Here is a 16,972-nt window from a genome sequence, read left to right on the forward strand (position 1 = left end):
TAAATATGGAGAGAATGTTGGAATTGATAAATCATCATTTTTCCATCGCTAGTATAAATAATGGATCAGCTGAAAATCATCAATGGATGGTAAATCAGGACTAATTTTTTTAAAAGATTTTATTTATTTATTCATGAGAGACACAGAGAGAGAGAGAGAGAGAGAGAGAGAGAGAGAGGCAGAGACACAGGCAGGGGGAGAAGCAGGCTCCATGCAGGGAGCCCAATGTGGGACTCAATCCTGGGACTCCAGGATCATACTCTGGGCCGAAGGCAGGCACTAAACCGCTGAGCCACTCAGGCATCCCTATCAGGAGTAATTTTGATGAGGATGTAATGTCTTATAATTTCTAAGAGTTTCCCAACAGACTGCTCATTTGTTACAAGGGCAAAATCAGTAATTACAGAGCTGAGACAACAGACAACACCTTGACCATGTGATCAAAATTAACCTCACCAGTGAGAGCAGATGGATATCATGGACTTCCAGATGACACATCCTGAGTATACAAAATCATCTATTTGGCAATTCAACTAAGAATGTATGACATGAATCTAATCATGAGGACACATCGGACAAAGCCAAACGCGTAATATTCTATTAAAAAAAAAAAAAAAAAGAAAGGTTGGAGACAGTTTTCTTCAAAATTTGCTATGCTATAATACCATAGAGTGTGGAAATAGTCCAGATTAAAGGAGGTTAACCAGAGATAACAGCTAAATATAACTCTGCTCTAGACTGGATCCTACAGAGGTGGGGGAATGATGTAAAGGACATTGTTTGGTCAATAAATGAAACTGGAATATGGATGGTAGATTACATAAAAGTATTATACCAATCTTTAAAAGAAGGCAGAGGCTCAGATATCTTAAAATTGTGCTTTATTTTTATCAAATATGCTTCATCATCTCCTGAAATGATTCTGTAAATTTTTCCTTTAAGGTACCTTACTACAGCAAATCCCATGTTCTTTTACTTAATGTTCAAACATTTGTGTTCCTAAATTAACCCCTTTTGGTTATAATGTATTACTAAAAAGAAAAAAAAAAACACCTCTGGATTTGATTTGAAAAATAAACAATAAATAAAGCCAAAAATAAAGAACAAAAAAAAAAAACAGAATTCAAGCTTTATTACTTATAGAAATTTAGAAAACCTAGGGATCCCTGGTGGCGCAGCAGTTTAGCGCCTGCCTTTGGCCCAGGGCTCGATCCTGGAGACCCGGGATCGAATCCCACGTCGGGCTCCCGGTGCATGGAGCCTGCTTCTCTCTCTGCCTGTGTCTCTGCCCTCCCCTGCCCCTCTCTCTGTGTGACTATCATAAATAAATAAAAATTTTAAAAAAACATTTAGAAATTTAGAAAACTGGACATTTTCAAAAGAATGAGGCTATATATGGTAAGCATGTATGTGTGTGTGTGTGTGTGTGTGTGTGTGTGTATAAGTGTGCATGGAAAGGTGGGTGTTAAGAACCAAAGGCAGAAAAATCCTACAGTCAGAAAAGACTAAGGTGCTGGAAAGAAGCAAGAATATCAGTGAACACAGAAAGTAACCAACTATTAAGACCAATTTGTCATGCTTCCCAATCTATCCACTCATATCTTGCTTTGAGTATGGCCTTGCTTCCCACTAGCAAAACACTCTTACTACACTTAATCTTCACAGAGCAATTCACTGAGATCAAAGATTGTGGAAAGATACTAGCTCTGAACAAGGAAGGACTCTATCTACAATGGGAGCTCCCAGAGGAAAGATGCTCTTGTAGTCAAATACTTGCTTTTAGCATGCAAAACAATGGCTCCCACACAAGGCTCTCCAAAAGAATTTCTGGGAAAGCTTTAAAAACCCACTGCAGCCCAGACCACACTCACCAAAATAACTCAATCAAACCTTCTACCTTGGGACAGGAGCAATCTTAAGTTCAACCAGCCTTAAGAAAAGTGGACTCTTGAGGCTCCATGTCCCCAAATATGAAAGGAGTATTTAAATATAGTAACGCCAACTAAGCATTATTGAAAACAAAGCCAGTTGCTTTGTTTTATATGGACTGGGTAGTTAATCTTAACAGTTTTACAATAAATTTCTAAAAAACATGTTTTAAAGAGATTTATTTATTCCTGAGAGACACACACACAGAGAGAGTCAGAGACACAGGCAGAGGGAGAAGCAGACCCCAGGCAGGGAGCCTCACATGGGACTCAATCCCGGATCTCCAGGATCACGCCCCAGGCTGAAGGCAGCACTAAACCGCTGAGCCACCAGGGCTGCCCCCCCCAAAAAAAAACATTTTTAAATAACTTCTATAAGATGTAAAAATATTTTGGCCAAACATAAAATCTTGATGTCACTATATTTTCCCATGAGTTTCATATCTAGTGCATCTAAAGCTTCTACCAAATTAAAAAGGTTTGGTTCTATTTGATGCTAAGGTATAAATTCCAAAGCACCCTTGATCTGTAATAGAAAATAATTAAGTCAGCTTATATAAATCCTGTTTAAAAGATTTAATCCAGCATTCAAAATCATGGCTCACAATTTACATAAAATGTTGTCGGGGTGTTGTTTCCCGTGAATATCCTGCTTGAAGAAGGCATTTGGAACAGCTGGAGAGCATCAAACTTGCCAGTCTCAGCAAGATGACATTTTCCCCTATTGATTTATCTGCATTTCATTTCAGAAAAATATACTCAAAAGCAGTCTCTCTCAGAGGTTCTGCATTTCTCAACGCCTACCTATTTCCATGAAAAACCAAAATGTGATTATTTAAGAATTTTCATAGAATAGAATTCTTACCTGCATTAGAGCAGATGACATCTTGAGAATTCTTGCACATCTGGTTACTCTTCTTCTTTGTCAGGTCACAGTGAATTGGGTACTGGCACGCATCCCCAAACCAACCTTCCTGACATTTGCACTTGCCACAGTCACACTTACCATGGCCTGAGGATTTAACAACATCCAGTTAGACTCGAATTATTTTCCAGAGAAATCCATTATTGTAACTGAAAGTCTTAAGAGTGACATTGGCTCAGGATTGAGCTATAATAAATTCAAACACGGGGTTGAGGGTAATGCTACTGTAGACAGTATAATGAAGTATGTGGATTTTATTTTAATAATCAAAGTTGATAAATCATTCTAAACCCATTAATTAATTTATAGAGACACAAAAATAAATAATAAACCAGAAGTTTAATTGTACACTTGGTCAGATAATTTAGACTAAAAAAAATCTATTAAGCATCTCTACATTTAAGATACAAAAGCCCAATAAAAATTATTTCCACTTAACTATATTTTATAACACATAAAACCATCAACTCCGAATAACAAATTTTACATGAAACTCCACCAAACCAAACATTAGCTTAGATTTATTGGAATTTAGAATGTAGTAAAGTTTAATGGATATATGAAATATCATCTTGGAATATGATTGACACAAAAAATAAATACATATTTTCTCTCTTAATGAGAAAAGTTGGTTCAAGAATCAAAACAATAAGGGCCATAGGCATCTACATCCACAGAAGTTTCTCAATTTTTCATGTTCTCAAATCAACACTGTGCTATTTTTATTGTTGTGACAATTAACTTTATTAAGTTTTAGTTGATGAATCCTACTAATGTTCTTATTAACTACACACTAGTCCTAGCAAAGTGCAGTACATGTACAATACTTGACTCTTGTCCTGAAGTAACTTAAAAAGTTCAAAGTTGAGGTCAATATATAAACAAGATGGTGCTACCTTCAGCCAGAAATGTTTGTTATACCCTGTGTTGAGCAGTATGTCTCCTATAGAAATAAGAAGGGAGAGACCCTATGAACTTCCTTAACCTTTAACTGAGTCTGGAAAGGTGAGCAGAGTTTGGGCTGCAAGGAGAGTATTCTTGTATTACTCAAAATAATAATGCTATGTCCCAATTCCTGAAGTTCACAGACCACAATGGAATGGAATCACTGATTTAGTGCCAATAGTCATTCAGTGTGGCAGCCAAAATCTACATGATGAAGTCCAGATGGTTGGTCAGAATGAATGGCTCAGAGGTGTCCCATTTGGGCATGTTCAGCAAAGCCTGACTCTATGATTGGTTGTGACTTTAAACTCCTCTGAATATTGCCCAGTCCATGAGAATATTTCTATTCCTGTTGCATTTTTCAAAGTAATTATTCTATTTTGCAAACAAAACCTTACATGCACCCTAATTGTAATTCATCTTATCCAGTGCACATTACTGTCAAATCGATTGTATCATTTTGCATTCTTGTCTGGCCCTACCTGATACTGTCAATCTCGGCCAACTTGGTATCATTTACAAGCATAAGTGATCTCTCCTGCCAACCATCCAGTCTATTTATAAAAGTATTAAGCAAAAATTCTTGAAATAGCTAAGTCTCTTTTTGTAAAGAAGTATCTTGGTAACTATAATTACTCTTCAATAATATTAGTGTATTAGGTTGAACCACATGGATCACCACTGTTCTTAGTTTAATATCAGCTATTTCTTACAGTCCATCCCAATAAAATGTGGCTTCATACCTATTGAAAAGAAAATAAAAGTAATTTAGAAGATAATGAAATGCAGTAGTAATTATTTGCTGAATCTAGAATAAAAGAATACTTGACACTTCTTTTATATTGGATGGGACATCTCAGACCCTGGCTGAAGGTATATATAACAGAAATAATGGGTAATGGTGGGCAGGCCAAAGGTTACATATTTTTTATGGGAGGGGGTAAATCTTAGAAATAAGGGGAAAATAAAGAAATGTACAGATGAAAGGGAGAGACTCCTCTATCTCAGACTGACCCAATGAAGCATTAGTAGAAGTAATATTCTAAGGTGCTCATACCCCAAAGTTAGCTCATGGAGGCCCAGGATCAAAAACTCCTTCCATAAAAGGTTCTGAGGTAAAATAAACATGGGAAAGAGAACCACTATATTCTTCTTTTAATAGATCATAATATAAACTAGCACACTGAATTTTCTTCATATCCTGTTGTGAAAAAGCTATTTAAGTTTTACTCAGAATACACAGTATTTCTTACTAGGAAGCCTCTTTTTCTTATAACCTATATGGATTTCCTATACCACACTTAGACAAACACTGTATTAGACAATGTGCTTTTAGCTTTTCATTTAGCATCTGGTTAGAGGTGAAGATGACAGCTAGTGTAGGACAGAGTCATCTGCCTTTATATTCTTGCTAAACTTTATACCCAATAAAGGCCTCCTTGATTCACTTTTGCCCATTTAGGAAAATTAATAGAAATCAATTTTTTTACTGTCAAGAATTATCAAGTAATACCCTAACCAACCTAATTTGGAGGTAAATATATAACTATTTTTAAGATAGAAAATTTTCAGACTATCTTACTCTTTCTCTACAGTTAGTAATTTCTTGAGTAGAGCTCATTTGCTACATTATTGTACTCATATAGTTCATCTTCATGGTCACAAATATGGCTTCAAAAAACATTCCATTTGTCAAAATAATTTACCTGTTGGGAATAGATGGCCAAGAGAATGACAGCAAAACTCCCGAATCATGAGGCCCATAAGAGGCTCTGATTGCCCAAGGTCGAAGGATGGTCTTTGCTGCTACATGAAATTCTACCCAGCAAAGCATTCACCATTCCAAGCTGTCACCATTCAACTGCCCATTTGTTTCTTCTCAAGATAACTCAATTTCCTCACTTACAAAATGTGGCCTTAAAATGAACAATATGCTGGCAATAAATCTATTGGCCTTCAAATAAGTTCCCAAGGAACCAGGAGAAAACACACACTTAAAACAAGTATGTCAAAGAAATACCAAAACAATTCCTACCAAAGTAATAAGGAAGAAAAAGTAAATGGCTATTCTTGTTGCTTCCAGGATTGTCAGTGGTATAGCCAGTCACTAGAAAGGAAAGACGGGCTATAGAGGAAGGTAAAATCCAGTATTTAGTTGATCTCCAGTTCAGGGGAAGCATATGGATGCCTGGCGGCTTTCCACACTCCTTCCCAGAGGTGAGCAAAGCCTTGCCTTGATCTCCGCCAAAAAGGAGAGGTATCCCAGCAAAGACAGAATGAAACTGGGTTTTGTGATTTTTTAACCCCATCACCAGCTCCACCATTACTTCCAGATCCCTTTTACCTTAGGAATGCAAGGAGGGCACTTGACGGGATGAGCACTGGGTGTTATTCTGTATGTTGGCAAATTGAACACCAATAAAAAATAAATTTATTATTAAAAAATAAAAAAAAATAAAGCAACCAGAAGAAAAAAAATGCAAAAGCTCTAACCTATCCACAGGCAGTGGTGATGAATTAATTAGTGCACGAAGGAGAAGTTGATGCTTTTATTTTTATTTATTTTTTATTTTATTTTATTTTATTTTAATTAAAACAAACTGTAGGGCAGCCAGGGTGGCTTAGCGGTTTAGCACCGCCTTCAGCCCCGGGCGCGATCCTGGAGACCCGGGATCAAGTCCCACGTCGGGCTCCCTGCATGGAGCCTGCTTCTCCCTCTGCCTGTGTCTCTGCCTCTCTCTCTCTCTCTCTCTCTCTCTCTGTGTGTGTGTCTCATGAATGAATGAATGAATAAGTAAATAAATAAATCTGTAAACAAATGGAAATACTTGACCAATATTGAAGAACTTTTTAAAAAGTCAATTAACCATTTGTATATACTAATGAAAAATAATTGTACTTTTCTTTTCCAAATAAGAAAAATACTAATAAAAACAAAGGGATCAGCACCAAACTCTCCTCCAAGTCTACAGATACTTTGGATACCTTGGATATCTTTGGATACTTTGGATAAAAACAAACTCCCAAAACGAAAATGCCCATCAGATTAGCTATACATCTTTGGTTTCAAGTCTTAGAACGTAAAAAATAGTTAGATAATAGATGTATAAGTAGGTAGGTAATAGGTATAAGATGAATGAATAAAGAAGATGTGGTATATGTATTCAACGAAATGTTAGTCACCAGAAAGAAGGAAACCCTGCTGTTTGGGACAACAAGGATGGCTCTTGAGGGCATTATGCTAAAGCAGAAAGAGAAAGACAAAAACTGTATGATCTCACTTCTATATAGGAATCTTTAAAAAAAAAAAAAAAAAAGCCCGACTAAACAAACAAAAAAACGCAAGCACATAAAAAAAAAGAGATCTGGTTTGTGGTTTCCAGAGGCAGGGGCTCAGGGAGGGAGTCAGAGGAAGGTGACATCAATAGGTACAAAGTTCCAGTTAGAATAAGTACTTGGTGTATAACGTACAACCCGAGGACTATAGTTGGCACTGCTGTATGGTATATGTGAAAATTGTTGAGAATGAATCCTAAGAGTTCTCATTACAAGAGGAAAAAAAAACATTGTTTTTGTACCTATGTAAGATGATGGATGGTCGTCATCTCCCAATGGATGTAAGTCAAGACACCATGCACCAAACTTACACTGTACTGTGTGTCAATTATATCACAACAAAACAAAAAATCCTGATTATTAATTATTATTTCATGAATCTTATTTATTTTTAACATCTAGACATTAAAAAATGATTCTTTCTGGGGGCCAAATAAGCTAGTGGCAAAGCATTCTAGAGCCTCATGGTAACCTTGAAACAGATATTTTAATTTGAGCACTCAATTGGCCCTATGAATCTATTTGCTTTGGTCAAATATGTAAATTCCCATTAACTTGCATTGTGTCCTATTTTCCAGCGCAAATGAGCTCACTTAATAAGAGACATACTCAAGTTTTCTCCTCTTCTTTCTGAGCCACTATAAGTTCCATCACCTTCTCATGTATAAGAAACAAAATAACTATGCCACATCTAGAATTCTAAGAAGAGTGTGAAAGGATCCTATATCTACTATTACAGTTATGTCACAATTTGCAATAGAAACTTGGCACTTTCAAGACAGGGCACCAGTCCCTGGCTTGATTCTCAGGCTAACAAAAAATGGCTTCTTGGATATTTCTCCTTCCCATTCCTGAGAGCATTATGATGTGAACAATGGAAGAATCCTGTGAAGAAGAAAGCTTTGCCCTAGAAAATAAAAAGTCTAGCCACTAATCAGCCATGTGACCTTGATCAGGGAAATAGAAGAGAAGAAAGGAACACCAGTAATTATTGTCTTCCAGGTACCATGATGAGTACTTTATACAGGCTAGTCTGCTTTATTTCTAGAAGGAGCCAGTGAGATAGATTTTTGTTCCCCAGTTTTACAAATAAGAGGACTAAAGTATAATTAGCTTGCTCAAGGTCACAGAGTTTATAAGCTGAAAAGCTGTGTTTTTTCCATTACAGCCAACATTGTCTGTGTAGTTGCAGTGCAAAAGACTTGAAAGGACGTTTTCTGTTCTGGGAAAAGTGGTGTCAGTAAAAGCCTTGGATTGATGGCTTGACAGTACTGTTTTTGTTTTTGTTTTTTTTGTTTTGGTTTTTTTTTTTTTTTTTTTTTTTTTTTTTTTGCTGTTTCCTTTTGGAATTCACATGCTCCAAATTGGATTATTGGTAACCCTTGGTGAAAGAACTCTATCAATAAAATTATCAGATTTTACTACTTAAAATTACATAATGCTAAAGTTGGTAGAAAAATAATTCAGGCATTCAGTCACCTAATTTCTCTAGACCTCCATTCTCAGCAGCAGAATTAAGAGATTGGATGACATAATCCTTACATTCCTTTCATCTGAAAAAAATCCACACTATAGCCTAAATTATTTTTTTTCTCATAATGAAGCAAAGTACTTTCTTCAAATGGAGCACTCAGCATATTAAAACAAATCTTGTTTGCTACTGAAAACAATTACGACACAGAATTCTATTTGTTATTCAGAGCATCCATTAAAATACTATGGATTATACTAATATGTGTATTTTTAAAGTGAATTTGGGTTACATATTGATAAAATCAGGAGATTTAAAATGAGAATTCTGGTAACTTGAGACTGAGGGATGAAATATAAATTATAGCAACGCAAGACACAGTATTTTGGTTGGATCTTAGGTCGTCAATTTCATAAATTCAAAGAAATAGTTACATAAGTTATTTCAAATCACACACACACACACACACACACACACACACACACAATTTTGGGGATTCAGGAATCCTAGCTGTTAGTATAGATTCTGGCCTTATGACCTTCAGGAGACTAGTCTTTGAATTTTTCTGGCCTGGTTCTCTGTTTTTGGTTTGGCATGTTGAATTTATGTGAACCCAGTATTTCTCAAGGGACGCAGGGTATGTCTCTTTAGGGGGCACTAGTGAAACTGTCTTCCCTCCCTGCTTCATCTACACTTCCCAGGAAGCTGGTGTTCTTCTCTACCTGTAACTCCGTGACAGTAAGAACTTGTGCAGTATTTCTCAGGTGTCTAGAGAGGGAAGGACAGAAGGAAAAGGCCTCTGGACAAGATGAGGGAAGTTTTCTCTTCTCTTTTCCTCCTTCCAGTTTCCACCCCTAACATGCTATTCATCAGAGATCTTTACAGAGATTTCTTCACTTTCTTCTGCAATTAAAAAAAAGGGGGAATAAATAAATAAATAAATAAATAAATAAATAAATAAATAAAGCCTAACTTTCTTTAGTTTCAGCCTTGGCATTTTGCCCTATGTTGGGGTATTCTATTCAGAAGCGTCTCTTAGTATCAATTATACCGAAGGACAGAAGTCACTCAGGCCTTAGAAACTTAACATCCACCAATATCTCTTAGTCAGTTGAAATGAAATGAATCACCTCAAAATGTTGTAACCAGAACAGGAGACCTGAGACCAGTGAAGTCTCCTCAGTTTTACTCATGAAGAAATGAAGCTCCACACTCACCATTGTCCCTTTCCTATTATAGATAAATGTATGTTCCAAGGAATCTGGTTAGCAGAGATGTATGTATGTATATGTACATATCTGTGCTTATTAATACATACACATGTTCATATATGTATATAAGTGCATATATAGGACTTAGCAAGACTCTAAGTTTTGTCTTTTAATGAAACACTGGATGATGAGATGGTATTTGGCATCCTTCACAATATTGAGATTTTTTTCTGAATGTGTTGTATGTGTATCTTCAATAAAAATTAATAACATTCTCCATCTGTTATTGTTAAGTTTCCTCATCTCAAGTTCTACTAATTGTCTATAGAGCAAACTCTACATGTGCCATTATTCCCATAGCCATTAAGGAACTGTGCATCAACTGGGTGATGAACAAGGACCTCTGTCTCCCTGACAAGGTAGGGTAACACAGGGCCTCAGAGCACATGTATATGGGTAAATTCAACTTTTTGAGATATGTTCAAGAGTTTTGAAACAACTTATTTAAGCAATAGGTTTGTAAAGATATAAGAAAGATTTTATTTCTTAAGCTAGATCATGGAGGCATCATATCATTTAATCTTTTACATTTTACATAATATTTTACTCAAAAATCTAAAAAGAAAAAACATATCTGTTAGAAGCAATACTCCTGTAAGTGATAATGTTAGAGTATGGTTTTGGGACTGTAGCGGCATTCAGGAGATGTGAGAATCCTTACTCATAGTCATTAGACACTGCACCAAGGAGACAGAGTACTATTCATCTTTCCAATGGGAGGGTCTATGAAGAGCTGGGTAGACTGTGCTTGGTTATCTGAATGGGAGGACACTATCATCAGAGGCTATATGCTGAGCTAGTGTGTCTGGTGCAGAGAAGAGCCACGAAGGGTCTCCAGGAAGCTCTGTCTCCTGCCCCCTACCCGTTCCAGTGGGGGTGAAGTACGGGACAGAGGGAACCAGAGGAGAGATCCCACTGCACACCCCTGGAGAAGACTTGTACATTTTCTCTAGATCCGCTTAGAACAGCTTCAGTAGGACGGAAATGTCTGTAAAAGCTGCAAGTACCTGACACAGGCCACCAATCATCCTGCTAACCCAGGAAGGTGCAGGAGGGCAATCACAATTTTTTGGAGAAGTAAGGTCACTACCTAACAAGTGCTTGTAGTAAAAATGCGTTGATGGAATTTCAAAGACTGCCAACCAGAGATCAAATGAAAAGCACAGATGTAGTAAATGGCAGGCGGGATAGAAGCCAGCAACCACAGAACAAGACATGAGCAGGGATAAGGAGCCAAAGGCAGTGCCCTGAGGGCCATGAGCAGTTGATCCCCGAAGACCCTCTACCTCCATTGACCTTGTCACTTTCACTCCAGGGAAAAAACCTCAAATGACTGAGTTACCCAGAATCATATTAAATAAAGTTTTATCATTGGTAGCTTGGGAGCTGTTACAGGTTGAATTGTGTCTCCCCCACAAATCCACAGGTGGAAGACCTAACCCTAGTATCTCAGAATGTGGTCTTATTTGGGCAGATGTCATTAGTCATTGCAGATATAATTAGTTAAGATGCTCTCATACTGCAGTATGTGGGTCCTTAATTTAATATGATGAGTGTCCTTCTAAAAATGGGAAATCTGGATACAGAGAACATCATGTGAAGATGAAGACAGAGATTGAGACTGGAATGAGGCTTCTACAAGGAAAGGATCACCAAAGACGGCCAGAAAACCTCCAGAAGCCCAGGAGAGAGACATAAAACAGATTTACCCTTCATAACTGTGCTGATACCTTGATCTGAAACTTTTAGCCCCCAGAACTAGGAGACAAAAAAAGATGCCTGTATTTTAAATTATCCAGTTTGTGGTACTTGGTTATGGCAGCCCTAACAGATTAATACAGGAGCTCAAGGTATTGTCTAGAAGAATTTTAGAAAAATAAAGGTTTATCATTTTACATGTCTGAGTTTATGGTTTGCAAAAGTAATTGCCACCCACTGACCTATTCAGCACATTTTAATCAATATGCTTCAGAGATGATGCCCCAAATAATAGCTGAGGTTTACCTGAATGTTGTGCCTACTATACCCAGGACCATCCCAAAGGTTACAGAAGAAGTCAAAAATCTCTGAACAGAAGTATATATAGTTCTTTGCTAACTTGTGTCTAAAGTCATTAGGGAAAGAAAAGCTGTAGAAGTCCCCCATCTAATGAAACACCCTGCTTAGGCAATCACTGAGAAACAGGCCAAATGACTCTTCATGGCTTATCGCTCTCATCATTCTACTTGAAATTCTTCCAGTCCCCAAACTCTGTTTTCTAGAAAATAACACCACTTCCTTAACCTGAAAAGAATACCACATGTCTCCTGTTAGCTCCATTGCATTACTAAATTCTTGGGGGCTATGCAAATCCTCCCCTAAAGCTTTCAAACTATGCCCAAGAATTAGACCTCATAAAAAGTCTGAACTTTTATAAAGAGTTTTTGTAAAGTCTACTTTTTATAAAATCTATTTTTTAATAAAGAACTCTTTTATTGCTCCATAAATAAGTCTGTGCAAGGGCTCAAACAAAGATTATCTATGATCACCTCATAATCTTCAAACGTTTTTATCAAGTAATTCTTTGGAATGTTATTTTCTCCTCATCCAACTAAAAAGCAGCAGATGGCAACAATTTATTTTTTTATTTCCTTCTCAGTTCAAAAATTAGCAAACATTTATATATTCAGTTAACTTTACTATAAATCCACTAATTGCAATAATTTCCTTTTCTACTAACTCAGTAACTCCCTAGGGTACTTCTGCTCTAAGCTGTTACAAAGTAGGTAGTTAATAAAAGTTGTTGACAATTTGGTTGAGTTAACTGGAAAAAAATGAAATCATTCTCTTCCAAGCAGGTAAAAGGACATTAAATCATGCATTTTCTACAAAACAAAGATCAGTCACCAGGAAAATACATATCAGTAGTTGGCATGGAGACTAAATTGAACTCATTACTAATAATTTTTAAAATTCTTCAGTAACACATGAAGTATTTTATACAATTTGAAAAGCAATTCATGGACAAGGTAAGAAATACTTTAACATGAGTTAAAAAAATGTTTAGATTTTAGATTTAGATTTCCTTAAAAAAATGTTTGAAAACCTAGATCAGTAGACAAAAAAGTAAATTGGAAATAGAGTCATAGGGTAAGCAATTTTTTAAAGGATATAATACTTTGTTACTCTGTTGGATTATCCCTACCTCATTTGTTGAGGAGTAAAAACTGGACATGGCTCATTTGACAAGGTAGAGCTCCTCTAGAAATCTATGAATATTAGTGAAGAGGCAAACTGTACTGAGGTGTGCAAAAAGGAAAGGAAAGGTTGCTATAACAGCCAGTTATAGTTGTTGTTTTGAAACCATTTCAAGCTAAACCATCTGGAGAAAGAGAAAAGAGTGTGACAACAGTGGTGGCCATTGTTCCAAAGAAAAGGATTCATGTAAAGAAAGATATGATTAAGTTCAAAGCTGACCCACCCCAGTCCAGAATGCCCTCCCTGTTCTTGACCATGAGCCATGTCATTCCCCATTCTGAAAGTCTGGTTATTATAATTCATGATAGATAAGCTTCACTTATTAAATTTACAAAGTATCCCATTTTTAATCATTCTAGATGATGTATCTTGTCTTCCTTTTGGCATTGGCATACAGATATTTACTTTAGAAAATAGCTTTACCAAGGTATATTATAATGCATAATAACAAATATATATTAAACTCTTGAGTGACAAATCACTTTATTCATATTATCTTGATTATCAAAATGACATGAAAAAATAAAAAACAAGTATTACCACCTTCAGTTATAGAAGGGGAAGTTCTTGGTTAACATCTTTAAATGATTCCTCCAAATGTTTAACAAGCTCTCTAGGTTCCCACTTAGTTTGGGTACCCTCAAACTCAGGAGCGAGAGTGAAATGATTTCCCAGATTTCCTGTCCTCTTTATCCTACCTCACTCTCATCTACCTTGCCTTTCTCTCTTGGCCCTAGAGGCCACATCAAAGTCCATTCCTTTTCAGGGAGCCTTGATTTCTTTGCCTTCTGGTTCTTTGGACGCCTATTTCTTTCCCTACTTTATTTTAACTTCAACGTCATTAGTTAACACCTTCCCTTTATACTATAAAATTGGACAAGTGTCTCCTTTACAAAATGTAATCAATACTGCCTCTATTAACCTCTGTTTTAATTTAAATCTCTATTCCAGTCCATTCTCCCTTTCTTATTCCAATCTCCAAAAAGATGTTTCTCTCCCAATCTCACTTTTTTGCACATTCAGATTTCAATCCCATTTATTGACATTTTTCCAACTGAGATGACTACTAAGCTTTTCACTCCTTAATTCAATTGACATTTAAATCTTTATCTTGTCATTAAAATTTTAATAGATATAGACATTTGTTTCCAAAACTCTATTAAATACATTCCCACTAACATTTGTTTCCAAAACTCTATTAAATACATTCCCACTAACAATGAGGATACACCTGCCAACAAATAACAAAGAATATTATCAAATAACCTGTATCAATCTGAGCATTAAAAATTATTATTATTATTATTATTATTATTATTTTTTTTTACTCCTGAGCTGGGGACCTTCCCTGACTACTCAGCCCAGAGCTAATGCTTGTCTCCACCCTCAACCCGTCTCTAGCACCCGCTTCCTTCCTGAGCCTCTCTACCTCATCTCCACCTTACTCCTTGTTTCCAGGATCCAACCAAAATTTGAACTTTGCATTTAGTTGTTATTTCTTTTTAGTCTCAAGATTTAGAAAAGCCAAATTAATAACAATGACTCTTTTGGAGAGTCAGGACAGTTGTGTTGTGGAGGGTCTCTCTTTCTGGATTTGTTGTCTTGTTGTCTCTTCATGATCTGACACAGGTTAGGCATTTTGGGGGAGAACACAACATGGGTGGTTATTGCATCTCCTCCTGAGGTGGGCACATTATGTCAGGTGGCCCCATTGTGGGGGCTATTGAACTTGATCATATGGTTGAAGGGTGGAGTGGATATTTTGTTGTCATCTGTCAACTGTGGATGAATTTAATACCTTTTCATTGGTTTATAAATCAATTTTTGTTTTATAAACAGAATCATTTTTTTTGGAGAAAGGAACTAATTACATTAAATATAAAGATTAATATAGGATAAATTCACAGATATACACAAATGTATAATATAAAATGAATGTTGATTTGAACTACTATATTTCTCATCAGAATAATTTTTCAGATGGTTATTTTGTCTTGTCTTGTTTTAAATATATAAGATCTGAATCAAATTAATGTTAGTAAAGTAAAAATAACTATTTTTATGTTTAGTTATTTTTTTCATTTAGGCTTTAAAATTTATATGCACAAAGATTATTTTGTTTTACACTATCAAATTCTTTTCTATACATCTAAAGAAATATTAAAGGGAAAACTTAACTTTTTGAATATCTTTAACACTGAATGAACAAAAAAGAACACAAACAAATTAAGCTTTTACTCTAAAAAAGAAGTCATAAAATAACAATTCTTAGGAAAGAATGAGGAAGGACCCATTAAAGATGAAAGTAGAAATTAATAAATTAGAAAAGTCATGCAAACAAGTGAGATAATTAATAATGAAAAGGCAAAGCCATTAGCTATCATGATAAGTACAAAAATATGGAAGACAGATGTTCACAGAATATAATAAGGAAAAAGGAAAAGTTAGCAACAAATTCTGAGAAAAGTAAATCACTGAATATGTACGTAACATAAATAGATTATACATATGTAAAATTCTGATACTGAGTATTTTGATTGTTATTATAGTCTTAGTCTGAAGTTTTGGGTTATTTTCCTTTTTTTTACAAAGTTTTCAAGTGAGAGATTTATTTTATTATTTATTTATAAAGATTTCATTTATTTATTCATCAGGGACACAGAGAGAGAGAGAGAGAGAGAGAGAGAGAGGCAGAGACACAGGCAGAGGGAGAAGCAGGCTCCATGCAGGGATCCTGATGTGGGACTCTATCCAGGGTCTCCAGGATCAGGCCCTGGGCTGAAGGCGGTGCTAAACTGCTGAGCCACCCAGGGATCCCCTCAAGTGAGAGTTTTAAAATCTATAAACAACAATGTCTTGTTTTGTGTTTTATTTGATCTAGATTGAATTTTATTTTTAAAATTATAAAGAACTACTACTCTAATATTATTTCAGAATTAATTTTCTTTCAAATTTTTATACTATTTTTTTTCTTATGTCACTTGCTGGCACCTTCAGTTAAATACTGAGTAGAACTATGTTGTGAACATCCTCATCTCATTCTTGATAGTGAACAATTTTCTATTTATTTTTTAATCAGACTGATAAACTATATATTTCTGGAAATTGATAGATTCAGCTATCTTGCTGGATAATCATTGTTCACTATATTTTTAAAACGATGCTAAATCTGCAGGTAATGTATGTATTTTCATTCATAACGTGTTTTTATTTTTTTGTTTCTTTGTTTTTTTTCATTTTTTTATTACTTTGGTTGTTTTTTTGTTTTTCCTTCATTAAGCGTGCTTTAAGTATCTAGTTTCATAAACTTAATATTGGGCTTGCTGTGTTCTGTCTACTATTTTTATTTGTTTTCTATTTTATTCACTTTCTCTTTTGCTTTTTTGAGTTTATTATGTTATTCTTTACCTTACTTTGGGGACTTAAAATTTTAGTTTGTTTCTGTTGTTTTATTTCTGCTATATGAACTGTTTGTTACACAATATCATAAATATAAATGGGTATAAGAACTACATATGGTTTAACATCTGCCAATGAAATAAAAGCCGTTGTACTCACCACTCAGATAAGAAGAATAAGATCACAGTGAGTAATGAACTCCTTATAATACTCTACTACAACTGCACCAGCTTGAATTTTGTCTTAGTTTTCTTTGCTTTCCTTTACAATTTTATTGCATTTGTATACATGTATAAACAATGGTTTAACTTCAAGTATTTTCTAATTTTTATAATAGGATCATACTGTATCGACTCTGTCACTCAATGTAAGAATTTTATAACATAACTTTTTACTCCATATAATGTTTATAAGAGTCATCCATTTTGTCTCACATAGTTGTATTTAACTCAATTTCATT

General features: G+C 35.4%; 1 protein-coding gene across 1 annotated transcript in view; it reads right to left on the reverse strand.

The window, feature by feature from the left end:
- The window catches only part of ITGBL1 (integrin subunit beta like 1), a 213,760-nt gene that overhangs the window by 123,378 nt on the left and 73,410 nt on the right, over nt 1–16,972 (reverse strand). The window contains exon 3 of the mRNA XM_041731270.1: nt 2,794–2,940. Within this exon, the coding sequence (XP_041587204.1) occupies nt 2,794–2,940 (147 nt within the window). The remainder of the gene's footprint in view (nt 1–2,793; nt 2,941–16,972) is intronic.

The sequence above is a fragment of the Vulpes lagopus genome, chromosome 16 (genome assembly GCF_018345385.1).
Source record: "Vulpes lagopus strain Blue_001 chromosome 16, ASM1834538v1, whole genome shotgun sequence".
Taxonomy (NCBI): Eukaryota; Metazoa; Chordata; class Mammalia; order Carnivora; family Canidae; genus Vulpes; species Vulpes lagopus.